Here is a 15,398-nt window from a genome sequence, read left to right on the forward strand (position 1 = left end):
TAGCTCGTACGGTTTCTGAGAAAAAAATACTTGAAATCTAGTTTTTTTATTTTCCCATTTTCCATTGAAGTGGATGGGGAAATGTAATTCACTAATAAATTAATATCAATTAAACTATTTAACCAATCTCTTAGCAAAATACAAGCGCACGATTCCAGGTCAAGACGGTCATTTTGACGTATGGCACGACATTGGGGGATGAAAACTGTGGGAGGAGATGCGGTTTGAAGTTTTTCAGTTTCTCTATAACAATAGTTTGGTTGCCCTGTTAGGGCAACCACACTAATAAGGACTGTGGCGCCCCCTATGGATCAAAGTGGAAATGCTTTGGGGGATTTGTTGAGTAAACCACCCTCGACATGTGATTTAAATTTGGGATTGACCGGACGTTTCGTTCGTGATTTGTGGGCTTTTTTGTAAAACGGGCCCCTCCCGCTAACTTTGGAAGCCATTTACGGACGAACGGTAAGGACTATCAAAATGCCGTTTGGATATCTTTATCGCATGGGTCCATAGATCACGTGTACCGATTTGTGTGAGATTTGGACAAAATTTGAAGGAAAAGGAGCAATAAGTGTGTTTTGAAGAAAATTCAAAATGGCGGAAAATATATCCTGACGCAAATGGGCGTGGCCTATATGGGGAGCTGCGTCATGACCCAAGGAATCTAAGGAAAAAAATATTTTTATTCTATGACCTACGGTTCAAGAGTTATAGGCCAAAACGTAAAGTGGACTGTTATAGCGCCACCATGAGGCCAAATGGTTTGATTATTTTTTAAATAATTTCGGACTAAATTATGAACCTCCCCTTCAAATCTGGTATCTCTAGCTCGTACGGTTTCTGAGAAAAAAATACTTGAAATCTAGTTTTTTTATTTTCCCATTTTCCATTGAAGTGGATGGGGAAATGTAATTCACTAATAAATTAATATCAATTAAACTATTTAACCAATCTCTTAGCAAAATACAAGCGCACGATTCCAGGTCAAGACGGTCATTTTGACGTATGGCACGACATTGGGGGATGAAAACTGTGGGAGGAGATGCGGTTTGAAGTTTTTCAGTTTCTCTATAACAATAGTTTGGTTGCCCTGTTAGGGCAACCACACTAATAAGGACTGTGGCGCCCCCTATGGATCAAAGTGGAAATGCTTTGGGGGATTTGTTGAGTAAACCACCCTCGACATGTGATTTAAATTTGGGATTGACCGGACGTTTCGTTCGTGATTTGTGGGCTTTTTTGTAAAACGGGCCCCTCCCGCTAACTTTGGAAGCCATTTACGGACGAACGGTAAGGACTATCAAAATGCCGTTTGGATATCTTTATCGCATGGGTCCATAGATCACGTGTACCGATTTGTGTGAGATTTGGACAAAATTTGAAGGAAAAGGAGCAATAAGTGTGTTTTGAAGAAAATTCAAAATGGCGGAAAATATATCCTGACGCAAATGGGCGTGGCCTATATGGGGAGCTGCGTCATGACCCAAGGAATCTAAGGAAAAAAATATTTTTATTCTATGACCTACGGTTCAAGAGTTATAGGCCAAAACGTAAAGTGGACTGTTATAGCGCCACCATGAGGCCAAATGGTTTGATTATTTTTTAAATAATTTCGGACTAAATTATGAACCTCCCCTTCAAATCTGGTATCTCTAGCTCGTACGGTTTCTGAGAAAAAAATACTTGAAATCTAGTTTTTTTATTTTCCCATTTTCCATTGAAGTGGATGGGGAAATGTAATTCACTAATAAATTAATATCAATTAAACTATTTAACCAATCTCTTAGCAAAATACAAGCGCACGATTCCAGGTCAAGACGGTCATTTTGACGTATGGCACGACATTGGGGGATGAAAACTGTGGGAGGAGATGCGGTTTGAAGTTTTTCAGTTTCTCTATAACAATAGTTTGGTTGCCCTGTTAGGGCAACCACACTAATAAGGACTGTGGCGCCCCCTATGGATCAAAGTGGAAATGCTTTGGGGGATTTGTTGAGTAAACCACCCTCGACATGTGATTTAAATTTGGGATTGACCGGACGTTTCGTTCGTGATTTGTGGGCTTTTTTGTAAAACGGGCCCCTCCCGCTAACTTTGGAAGCCATTTACGGACGAACGGTAAGGACTATCAAAATGCCGTTTGGATATCTTTATCGCATGGGTCCATAGATCACGTGTACCGATTTGTGTGAGATTTGGACAAAATTTGAAGGAAAAGGAGCAATAAGTGTGTTTTGAAGAAAATTCAAAATGGCGGAAAATATATCCTGACGCAAATGGGCGTGGCCTATATGGGGAGCTGCGTCATGACCCAAGGAATCTAAGGAAAAAAATATTTTTATTCTATGACCTACGGTTCAAGAGTTATAGGCCAAAACGTAAAGTGGACTGTTATAGCGCCACCATGAGGCCAAATGGTTTGATTATTTTTTAAATAATTTCGGACTAAATTATGAACCTCCCCTTCAAATCTGGTATCTCTAGCTCGTACGGTTTCTGAGAAAAAAATACTTGAAATCTAGTTTTTTTATTTTCCCATTTTCCATTGAAGTGGATGGGGAAATGTAATTCACTAATAAATTAATATCAATTAAACTATTTAACCAATCTCTTAGCAAAATACAAGCGCACGATTCCAGGTCAAGACGGTCATTTTGACGTATGGCACGACATTGGGGGATGAAAACTGTGGGAGGAGATGCGGTTTGAAGTTTTTCAGTTTCTCTATAACAATAGTTTGGTTGCCCTGTTAGGGCAACCACACTAATAAGGACTGTGGCGCCCCCTATGGATCAAAGTGGAAATGCTTTGGGGGATTTGTTGAGTAAACCACCCTCGACATGTGATTTAAATTTGGGATTGACCGGACGTTTCGTTCGTGATTTGTGGGCTTTTTTGTAAAACGGGCCCCTCCCGCTAACTTTGGAAGCCATTTACGGACGAACGGTAAGGACTATCAAAATGCCGTTTGGATATCTTTATCGCATGGGTCCATAGATCACGTGTACCGATTTGTGTGAGATTTGGACAAAATTTGAAGGAAAAGGAGCAATAAGTGTGTTTTGAAGAAAATTCAAAATGGCGGAAAATATATCCTGACGCAAATGGGCGTGGCCTATATGGGGAGCTGCGTCATGACCCAAGGAATCTAAGGAAAAAAATATTTTTATTCTATGACCTACGGTTCAAGAGTTATAGGCCAAAACGTAAAGTGGACTGTTATAGCGCCACCATGAGGCCAAATGGTTTGATTATTTTTTAAATAATTTCGGACTAAATTATGAACCTCCCCTTCAAATCTGGTATCTCTAGCTCGTACGGTTTCTGAGAAAAAAATACTTGAAATCTAGTTTTTTTATTTTCCCATTTTCCATTGAAGTGGATGGGGAAATGTAATTCACTAATAAATTAATATCAATTAAACTATTTAACCAATCTCTTAGCAAAATACAAGCGCACGATTCCAGGTCAAGACGGTCATTTTGACGTATGGCACGACATTGGGGGATGAAAACTGTGGGAGGAGATGCGGTTTGAAGTTTTTCAGTTTCTCTATAACAATAGTTTGGTTGCCCTGTTAGGGCAACCACACTAATAAGGACTGTGGCGCCCCCTATGGATCAAAGTGGAAATGCTTTGGGGGATTTGTTGAGTAAACCACCCTCGACATGTGATTTAAATTTGGGATTGACCGGACGTTTCGTTCGTGATTTGTGGGCTTTTTTGTAAAACGGGCCCCTCCCGCTAACTTTGGAAGCCATTTACGGACGAACGGTAAGGACTATCAAAATGCCGTTTGGATATCTTTATCGCATGGGTCCATAGATCACGTGTACCGATTTGTGTGAGATTTGGACAAAATTTGAAGGAAAAGGAGCAATAAGTGTGTTTTGAAGAAAATTCAAAATGGCGGAAAATATATCCTGACGCAAATGGGCGTGGCCTATATGGGGAGCTGCGTCATGACCCAAGGAATCTAAGGAAAAAAATATTTTTATTCTATGACCTACGGTTCAAGAGTTATAGGCCAAAACGTAAAGTGGACTGTTATAGCGCCACCATGAGGCCAAATGGTTTGATTATTTTTTAAATAATTTCGGACTAAATTATGAACCTCCCCTTCAAATCTGGTATCTCTAGCTCGTACGGTTTCTGAGAAAAAAATACTTGAAATCTAGTTTTTTTATTTTCCCATTTTCCATTGAAGTGGATGGGGAAATGTAATTCACTAATAAATTAATATCAATTAAACTATTTAACCAATCTCTTAGCAAAATACAAGCGCACGATTCCAGGTCAAGACGGTCATTTTGACGTATGGCACGACATTGGGGGATGAAAACTGTGGGAGGAGATGCGGTTTGAAGTTTTTCAGTTTCTCTATAACAATAGTTTGGTTGCCCTGTTAGGGCAACCACACTAATAAGGACTGTGGCGCCCCCTATGGATCAAAGTGGAAATGCTTTGGGGGATTTGTTGAGTAAACCACCCTCGACATGTGATTTAAATTTGGGATTGACCGGACGTTTCGTTCGTGATTTGTGGGCTTTTTTGTAAAACGGGCCCCTCCCGCTAACTTTGGAAGCCATTTACGGACGAACGGTAAGGACTATCAAAATGCCGTTTGGATATCTTTATCGCATGGGTCCATAGATCACGTGTACCGATTTGTGTGAGATTTGGACAAAATTTGAAGGAAAAGGAGCAATAAGTGTGTTTTGAAGAAAATTCAAAATGGCGGAAAATATATCCTGACGCAAATGGGCGTGGCCTATATGGGGAGCTGCGTCATGACCCAAGGAATCTAAGGAAAAAAATATTTTTATTCTATGACCTACGGTTCAAGAGTTATAGGCCAAAACGTAAAGTGGACTGTTATAGCGCCACCATGAGGCCAAATGGTTTGATTATTTTTTAAATAATTTCGGACTAAATTATGAACCTCCCCTTCAAATCTGGTATCTCTAGCTCGTACGGTTTCTGAGAAAAAAATACTTGAAATCTAGTTTTTTTATTTTCCCATTTTCCATTGAAGTGGATGGGGAAATGTAATTCACTAATAAATTAATATCAATTAAACTATTTAACCAATCTCTTAGCAAAATACAAGCGCACGATTCCAGGTCAAGACGGTCATTTTGACGTATGGCACGACATTGGGGGATGAAAACTGTGGGAGGAGATGCGGTTTGAAGTTTTTCAGTTTCTCTATAACAATAGTTTGGTTGCCCTGTTAGGGCAACCACACTAATAAGGACTGTGGCGCCCCCTATGGATCAAAGTGGAAATGCTTTGGGGGATTTGTTGAGTAAACCACCCTCGACATGTGATTTAAATTTGGGATTGACCGGACGTTTCGTTCGTGATTTGTGGGCTTTTTTGTAAAACGGGCCCCTCCCGCTAACTTTGGAAGCCATTTACGGACGAACGGTAAGGACTATCAAAATGCCGTTTGGATATCTTTATCGCATGGGTCCATAGATCACGTGTACCGATTTGTGTGAGATTTGGACAAAATTTGAAGGAAAAGGAGCAATAAGTGTGTTTTGAAGAAAATTCAAAATGGCGGAAAATATATCCTGACGCAAATGGGCGTGGCCTATATGGGGAGCTGCGTCATGACCCAAGGAATCTAAGGAAAAAAATATTTTTATTCTATGACCTACGGTTCAAGAGTTATAGGCCAAAACGTAAAGTGGACTGTTATAGCGCCACCATGAGGCCAAATGGTTTGATTATTTTTTAAATAATTTCGGACTAAATTATGAACCTCCCCTTCAAATCTGGTATCTCTAGCTCGTACGGTTTCTGAGAAAAAAATACTTGAAATCTAGTTTTTTTATTTTCCCATTTTCCATTGAAGTGGATGGGGAAATGTAATTCACTAATAAATTAATATCAATTAAACTATTTAACCAATCTCTTAGCAAAATACAAGCGCACGATTCCAGGTCAAGACGGTCATTTTGACGTATGGCACGACATTGGGGGATGAAAACTGTGGGAGGAGATGCGGTTTGAAGTTTTTCAGTTTCTCTATAACAATAGTTTGGTTGCCCTGTTAGGGCAACCACACTAATAAGGACTGTGGCGCCCCCTATGGATCAAAGTGGAAATGCTTTGGGGGATTTGTTGAGTAAACCACCCTCGACATGTGATTTAAATTTGGGATTGACCGGACGTTTCGTTCGTGATTTGTGGGCTTTTTTGTAAAACGGGCCCCTCCCGCTAACTTTGGAAGCCATTTACGGACGAACGGTAAGGACTATCAAAATGCCGTTTGGATATCTTTATCGCATGGGTCCATAGATCACGTGTACCGATTTGTGTGAGATTTGGACAAAATTTGAAGGAAAAGGAGCAATAAGTGTGTTTTGAAGAAAATTCAAAATGGCGGAAAATATATCCTGACGCAAATGGGCGTGGCCTATATGGGGAGCTGCGTCATGACCCAAGGAATCTAAGGAAAAAAATATTTTTATTCTATGACCTACGGTTCAAGAGTTATAGGCCAAAACGTAAAGTGGACTGTTATAGCGCCACCATGAGGCCAAATGGTTTGATTATTTTTTAAATAATTTCGGACTAAATTATGAACCTCCCCTTCAAATCTGGTATCTCTAGCTCGTACGGTTTCTGAGAAAAAAATACTTGAAATCTAGTTTTTTTATTTTCCCATTTTCCATTGAAGTGGATGGGGAAATGTAATTCACTAATAAATTAATATCAATTAAACTATTTAACCAATCTCTTAGCAAAATACAAGCGCACGATTCCAGGTCAAGACGGTCATTTTGACGTATGGCACGACATTGGGGGATGAAAACTGTGGGAGGAGATGCGGTTTGAAGTTTTTCAGTTTCTCTATAACAATAGTTTGGTTGCCCTGTTAGGGCAACCACACTAATAAGGACTGTGGCGCCCCCTATGGATCAAAGTGGAAATGCTTTGGGGGATTTGTTGAGTAAACCACCCTCGACATGTGATTTAAATTTGGGATTGACCGGACGTTTCGTTCGTGATTTGTGGGCTTTTTTGTAAAACGGGCCCCTCCCGCTAACTTTGGAAGCCATTTACGGACGAACGGTAAGGACTATCAAAATGCCGTTTGGATATCTTTATCGCATGGGTCCATAGATCACGTGTACCGATTTGTGTGAGATTTGGACAAAATTTGAAGGAAAAGGAGCAATAAGTGTGTTTTGAAGAAAATTCAAAATGGCGGAAAATATATCCTGACGCAAATGGGCGTGGCCTATATGGGGAGCTGCGTCATGACCCAAGGAATCTAAGGAAAAAAATATTTTTATTCTATGACCTACGGTTCAAGAGTTATAGGCCAAAACGTAAAGTGGACTGTTATAGCGCCACCATGAGGCCAAATGGTTTGATTATTTTTTAAATAATTTCGGACTAAATTATGAACCTCCCCTTCAAATCTGGTATCTCTAGCTCGTACGGTTTCTGAGAAAAAAATACTTGAAATCTAGTTTTTTTATTTTCCCATTTTCCATTGAAGTGGATGGGGAAATGTAATTCACTAATAAATTAATATCAATTAAACTATTTAACCAATCTCTTAGCAAAATACAAGCGCACGATTCCAGGTCAAGACGGTCATTTTGACGTATGGCACGACATTGGGGGATGAAAACTGTGGGAGGAGATGCGGTTTGAAGTTTTTCAGTTTCTCTATAACAATAGTTTGGTTGCCCTGTTAGGGCAACCACACTAATAAGGACTGTGGCGCCCCCTATGGATCAAAGTGGAAATGCTTTGGGGGATTTGTTGAGTAAACCACCCTCGACATGTGATTTAAATTTGGGATTGACCGGACGTTTCGTTCGTGATTTGTGGGCTTTTTTGTAAAACGGGCCCCTCCCGCTAACTTTGGAAGCCATTTACGGACGAACGGTAAGGACTATCAAAATGCCGTTTGGATATCTTTATCGCATGGGTCCATAGATCACGTGTACCGATTTGTGTGAGATTTGGACAAAATTTGAAGGAAAAGGAGCAATAAGTGTGTTTTGAAGAAAATTCAAAATGGCGGAAAATATATCCTGACGCAAATGGGCGTGGCCTATATGGGGAGCTGCGTCATGACCCAAGGAATCTAAGGAAAAAAATATTTTTATTCTATGACCTACGGTTCAAGAGTTATAGGCCAAAACGTAAAGTGGACTGTTATAGCGCCACCATGAGGCCAAATGGTTTGATTATTTTTTAAATAATTTCGGACTAAATTATGAACCTCCCCTTCAAATCTGGTATCTCTAGCTCGTACGGTTTCTGAGAAAAAAATACTTGAAATCTAGTTTTTTTATTTTCCCATTTTCCATTGAAGTGGATGGGGAAATGTAATTCACTAATAAATTAATATCAATTAAACTATTTAACCAATCTCTTAGCAAAATACAAGCGCACGATTCCAGGTCAAGACGGTCATTTTGACGTATGGCACGACATTGGGGGATGAAAACTGTGGGAGGAGATGCGGTTTGAAGTTTTTCAGTTTCTCTATAACAATAGTTTGGTTGCCCTGTTAGGGCAACCACACTAACTAGACGGGTCGCAATTCTGGGAAATTGCAAAGTGTGGTTGCGCCGACGCCGGTCGCAGGTCGGCGCCGCCGGGACTTGAGGAATGCGCTTGGAGGAATACCGTCGGAGGCCGCGCGACGTGCCATTCGAATTTGGTGCTGATTGGATCCTGCGTTCGTGATATATGGCGTTTTGATTTTAAGAAATAGGCCCCTCACACTAAATAAATAGGCCCCTCCCACAAATGTAGCGGGCCAATGACAACGTCCTGTAACTCCTGAGATCACCTGCTTTTCATTTTGAGAGGAGTGATCCCCCCAAAAATCATGTTTTTGTATCAAACGGTTACGTTTTGCGCAGTTGTGGCGCCCCCTATGGATCAAAGTGGAAATGCTTTTGGTGATTTGTTGAGTAAACCACCCTCGACATGTGATTTAACTTTGGGATCGATTGGACGTTTCGTTCGTGATTTTTGGCATTTTTGGTAAAACGGGCCCCTCCCACTAACTTTGGAAGCCAATTACGGACGAACGGTAAGGACTATCATAATGCCGTTTGGAAAAATTTATTGCATGGGTCCATAGATGACCTGTACCGATTTGTGTGAGATTTGGACCAAATTTGTAGGAAAAGGTGCAAAAAGTGTGTTTTGAAGAAAATTAAAAATGGCGGAAAATCTATCCTGACGCAAATGGGCGTGGCCTATATAGGGAGTTGCGTAATGACCCAAGGAATCTAGGTGAAAAGAAATTTAGATTGTACGACCTACGGTTCAAGAGTTATAGGCCAAAACGTAAAGGGGGCTGTTATAGCGCCACCATGAGGCCGAATGGTGTATTTATATGTATAATAATTTTGGACTAAATTATGAACCTCCCCTCCAAATCTGGTAACTCTAGCTCTTACGGTTTCTGGGAAAAAAATACTTGAATTTGAGTTTTTTCACTTTTCCATCAAAGCGGATGGGGAAATCTAATGCACTAATAAATCAATATCAATTAAACTATTTAACCAATCTCTTAGCAAAATACAAGCGCACGATTCCCGGTCAAGACGGTCATTTTGACATATGGCACGAAATTGGGGAATAAAAACTGTGGGAGGAGATGCAGTTTGAAATATTGTTTATTAACATTGTTCAAGAACAATGTTAATACTAGAATTGTCGCAATTCAGGGCAATTGCAAAGTGTGGTTGCGCCGACGCAGGTCGCGGGGTCGCCGCCGCCGGGACGCGAGGAATACGCCGGGAGGAATACCGTCGTAGGCTGCGCCAATTACATTGTCACGTCACTCCTGAGATCACTTGCGTTTCATTTTGAGAGGATTGATCCCCCCAAAAATCATGTTTTAGCATCGAACGGTTACGTTTTGCGCATTTGTGGCGCCCCCTATGGATCAAATTGGAAATACTTTTGGGTATTCGTTGAGTAAACCACCCTCGACCTATGATTCAAATTTGGGATCAATTGTACGTTTCGTTCGTGATTTCTGGCATTTTTGGTAAAATGAGCCCCTCCCACTAACTTTGGAAGCCAATTACGGACGAACGGTAAGGACTATCAAAATGCCGTTTGGATATGTTTATCGCATGGGCCCAGAGATCATGTGTACCGATTTTTGTGAAATTTTGACAAAATATGTGGGAAAATGAGCTAAAAGTGTGTTTTGAAGAAAATGCAAAATGGCGGAAAATCTATCCTGACGCAAATGGGCGTGGCCTATATGGGGAGATGCGTAGTGACCCAAGGAATCCAGGGAAAAAGACATTTTGATTTTACGACCTACGGTTCAAGAGTTATAGGCCAAAACGTAAAGGGCACTGTTATAGCGCCACCATGTGGCCGATTAGTGTAATTATTTTTTCAATAATTTCGGACTAAATTATAAACCTCCCCTCCAAATCTGGTAACTCTAGCTCTTACGGTTTCTGAGAGAAAAATACTTGAATTTGAGTTTTTTCACTTTTCCATTAAAGCGGATGGGGAAATTTAATGCACTAATAAATCAATATCAATTAAACTATTTAACCAATCTCTTAACAAAATACAAGCGCACGATTCCCGGTCAAGACGGTCATTTTGACATATGGCACGAAATTGGGGAATAAAAACTGTGGGAGGAGATGCAGTTTGAAATATTGTTTATTAACATTGTTCAAGAACAATGTTAATACTAGACGCGTCGCAATTCAGGGCAATTGCAAAGTGTGGTTGCGCCGACGCCGGTCGTGGGCTGCGGCCGCCGGGACTCTAGGAATACGCTGGGAGGAATACTGTCGGAGGCTGCGCCAATTACATTGTCACGTCTCACATGAGATCACTTGCGTTTCATTTTGAGAGGATCGATCCACCCCGAAATAATGTTTTTGCATTAAACGGTTACGTTTTGCGCATTTGTGGCGCACCCCTATGGATCAAAGTGGAAATGCTTTTGGGGATCCGTTGAGTAAACCACCCTTGACATGTGATTCAAATTTGGGATTGACTGGAGGTTTCGTTTGTGATTTTTGGCCTTTTTTGTAAAACGGGCCCCTCCCGCTAACTTTGGAAGCCATTTAAGGACGAACCGTAAGGACTATCAAAATTCAGCTTGGAGACGTTTATCGCATGGGTCCAGAGATCATGTGTACCGATTTTTGTGAAATTTGGACAAAATATGTGGGAGGAGGAGCTAAAAGTGTGTTTTGAAGAAAATTCAAAATGGCGGAAAATCTATCCAGACGGAAATGGGCGTGGCGTACATGGGGAGTTGCGTCATGACCCAAGGAATCTAGGGAAAAAGAAATTTTGATTTTACGACCTACGGTTCAAGAGTTATAGGCCAAAAGGTAAAGTGGGCTGTTATAGCGCCACCATGTGGCCGACTGGTGTGATTTTTTTTAAAATAATTTTGCAATAATCTATTAACCTCCCCTCCAAGTCATGTAACTGTAGCCCTTATGGTTACCGAGAAAAAAATACTTGAATGGGAGTTTTTGCAATTCCCATTAAAGTGGATGGGGAAATTTAATGCACTAATAAATCAATATCAAAAAATCTATCCAGACGCAAATGGGCGTGGCCTATATGGGGAGATGCGTCGTGACCCAAGGAATCCAGGTGAAAAGAAATTTTGATTTCACGACCTACGGTTCAAGAGTTATAGGCCAAAACGTAAAGGGGGCTGTTATAGCGCCACCATGTGGCCGATTGGTGTAATTATTTTTTCAATAATTTTGGACTAAATTATGAACCTCCCCTCCAAATGTGGTAACTCTAGCTCTTACGGTTTTTGAGAAAAAAATACTTGAATTTGAGTTTTTTCACTTTTACATTAAAGCGGATGGGGAAATTTAATGCACTAATAAATCAATATCAATTAAACTATTTAACCAATCTCTTAGCAAAATACAAGCGCACGATTCCAGGTCAAGACGGTCATTTTGAGATATGGCACAACATTGGGGGATAAAAACTGTGGGAGAAATAGCAGTTTGAAGTATTGTTTATCCGGATTAATAAAGACCATCCAGTACTATAGTCTGGTTGCCCTGTTAGGGCAACCACACTAACTAGACGCGTCGCAATTCAGGGCAATTGCAAAGTGTGGTTGCGCCGACGACAGTCGCGGGTCGCCGCCGCCAGGACTTGAGGAATACGCTTGGAGGAATACCGTCGGAGGCCGTGCGACGTGCCGTTCGAATTTGGTGCCGATTGGATCCTGCGTTCGTGATACATGGCGTTTTGATTTTAAGAAATAGGCCCCTCCCACTAAATAAATAAGCCCCTCCCACAAATGTAGCGGGCAAATGACATCGTCATGTAACTCCTGAGATCACCTGCTTTTCATTTTGAGAGGAGTGATCCCCCCAAAAATCATGTTTTTGCATCAAACGGTTACGTTTTGCGCAGTTGTGGCGCCCCCTATGGATCAAAGTGGAAATGCTTTTGGTGATTTGTTGAGTAAACCACCCTCGACATGTGATTTAAATTTGGGATTGATTGGACGTTTTGTTCGTGATTTGTGGGCTTTTTTGTAAAACGGGCCCCTCCCTCTAACTTTGGAAGCCATTTACGGACAAACGGTACAACCTATCAAAATTCTGTTTCATCCAGATTATCGCATGGGTCCAGAGATAATGTGTACCGATTTTTGTGAAATTTGAAGAAAATATGTGGGAGGAGGAGCTAAAAGTGTGTTTTGAAGAAAATTCAAAATGGCGGAAAATCTATCATGACGCAAATGGGCGTGGCCTATATGGGGAGTTGCGTCATGACCCAAGGAATCTAGGGGGAAAAAGATTTTTATTCTAGGACCTACGGTTCAAAAGTTATAGGCCAAAAACGTAAAGTGGGCTGTTATAGCGCCACCATGAGGCCGAATGGTGTGATTATTTATTTACATAATTTCGGACTAAATTATAAACCTCCCCTCCAAATCTGGTAACTCTAGCTCTTACGGTTTCTGAGAAAAAAATACTTGAATTTTAGTTTTTTCACTTTTCCATTAAAGTGGATGGGGACATTTAATGCACTAATAAATCAATATCAATAAAACTATGCAACCAATCTCTTAACAAAATACAAGCAGACGATTCCCGGTGAGGCCGGTCATTTTGACATATGGCACTAAATTGGGAAAAATAAACTGTGGGAGGAGATGCGGTTGAAAAAATTGTTTATCTAGAGATAAAGTTTCTGTAAAACAATAGTCTGGTTGCCCATTCGGGCAACCACACTAATTACCATTCTTAATGATCACCATGTGCTCATCTTGGCTCCTTGTCACTAATTGTCAGTGGGTTTTTTCTTTTTTTCCCCCCTTCCAATTAGGTTTGGTGTGCGTCCTTTACCCAAACGCCAGATGGTCCTCAAGCTGAAGGAGATTCATCAGTACACACACCAAATAGCTGGCTCAGAGTCCGAAGATGAGGCACCCTCAAAGTCCCTCCCCACCACCACCACCACCAGTAGCGCTGCCCTCAGCACTCGGCCAGGCTCCTGTGCCAAGGCAGTGACATTCAAACAGCCCCCCACCGTCTCTCATGATGTGAATCACCACGGTGAGGAAGATGCAGAACCCCTCTCTGCCTCACAAGGGTCCAATACCTCCTCAACTGCTGCCAGTGAAGATTCTGAGAGGTAAGGTTTAGACCCTAACCCTAGAGCAGGGGTCTTCAGAGTTACTACTGGGGGTCCTCCAAATCTGTGTGTGATAGGAACTTTATTTTATTTTACATTAACCACTTGAATCCTAGTATCCCTATTCTGAGGGTAACATTAGCTGAAAATAGCCAATCTACAAGCTCACGTTGTGAGCTTGTAGATTGGCTATTTTCTCACCTCTTTGGTGTAAGGGAAAAAAAGAGCAGACAAAGTACAAGTTTTGTAATAGAGGGTTTAAGTGGTTAACTGTCTGAAAATACACATTTACATGAATCCAACACTACGCTACACATTGACAGTGCTGTCAAACAAGTCTATGAAGCTATCTATGAAAAAGTTTATAGTGGGGGGTCCCTGCTTCATCTCTCTCTCAGCTAAGGTGTCCTTGGGCTGAAGAACGTTGAAGACCCCTGGACTAGAGGATGTACGTGTTGTCTCATTGTTGTAGACGAATCCACAGAGACGCTGCGGTGTCGCGATGCAGAGCGGCACCCGCTAGACACCGCAGTTATGATTGCCGCTCTGTGGATTCGTCTATACCTAAATGATTGTGCTCTGACTATATACTTACCTTATATACAATTATATGGATACGTTAATGTCCTACTTTGTCGTGTGACAGTATTGTGTAAAAGAAGCTAACAATAGCTACGTCCGCTATTTTTGAAACATTTTGTTTTTCTGAACGTTTTCGGCGATATAGACATGTCCAAATTAGAGACGCTAAGTTGAAAGTGGTTAAGTCTCTCTGTGGGTTTTATAAATATTTAACCAACTAGTATAACAAGAGCTTGTGACTAAATAGCTACACTTGATCTATTGGAATACAGAATATCTTTTAGTTTTGGACATTCAATGTCTCCAACCGACAGTGATGATATATCGATCTACAAGCTCAAAATGCGTTGCTTCGCACCGCGTTCCGAGCTTGTGGATCTGCTATTTTTGATTCTTTTGTGTGACACTGTTGTATGATCAAGTAGGGCATTAATTTATGAAAAAAACACAAGTTTGGAGACAACGACGATATCCTCTGTGATCGCAGGTCCAACCCAGAGCTGTGTCTCTCCTCTGATGGAGATTCGGACAGCGATGTGACGGCCTCGCAGGCTTCCTCCCGCCTCGAGGATCGTCTCCAGGCGGTGCGCTCCTTCATCCTGTCTGACCCGGCGTTGTACAGCCAGATCCTGCAGTACCAGCCCCTGGTCCTGTCTCACCTCCAGGCCCGGCTGAAGGCCGCCGGCATCCGCCTGGCTGCTGCCAAGCTTCTGGACTACCTGGACTCTCAGTGCATTACCTTCACCACGGCCAAACCCGGCCGCTCCGCACCCACCCGGAGGCGAGCCAGGGGCCAAGGAGCTAGAGGAGCAGCTAGAGGGGGAGCGAGAGGGAGAAAACGAGGAGCTGCTACAGCCATGGCCTGAAACACTGTGGGGAACATAATGTTTTTTTCTGGAAATAACTATGAGGAAAGAGAACATAAGAAAATGTACGTTTTAAAATAGAGGCAAATTTGAAATTTTACAGATACCATGGTTCTGTGCAATATAAATATTTCAGATAATAGCTGAACGCTGGTTTTATTGTTCAACAATATAAAAAGTAAAAGGATTTTTTGTAAATTGTGTATTTTGAGGTTTTAATTTGATGGTTGCATGTGTATGATGTACTGTACATTGATCAGTGATGGAAGTAATAAAATAAAT

At 41.3% G+C, this 15,398-nt stretch overlaps 1 protein-coding gene across 3 annotated transcripts in view; it reads left to right on the forward strand.

The window, feature by feature from the left end:
- The window catches only part of slx4 (SLX4 structure-specific endonuclease subunit homolog), a 48,132-nt gene extending 32,756 nt beyond the window's left edge, over positions 1-15,376 (forward strand). For all 3 annotated transcript variants that reach the window (XM_080417100.1, XM_080417098.1, XM_080417099.1), the window contains exons 13-14: positions 13,360-13,668; positions 14,738-15,376. In XM_080417100.1, the coding sequence (XP_080273226.1) occupies positions 13,360-13,668; positions 14,738-15,116 (688 nt within the window). In that variant the 3' untranslated portion in view covers positions 15,117-15,376. The remainder of the gene's footprint in view (positions 1-13,359; positions 13,669-14,737) is intronic.
- Positions 15,377-15,398: the final 22 nt, after the last annotated feature.

Source organism: Gymnoscopelus braueri, assembly GCF_963280865.1.
Source record: "Gymnoscopelus braueri genome assembly, chromosome: 2".
Taxonomy (NCBI): Eukaryota; Metazoa; Chordata; class Actinopteri; order Myctophiformes; family Myctophidae; genus Gymnoscopelus; species Gymnoscopelus braueri.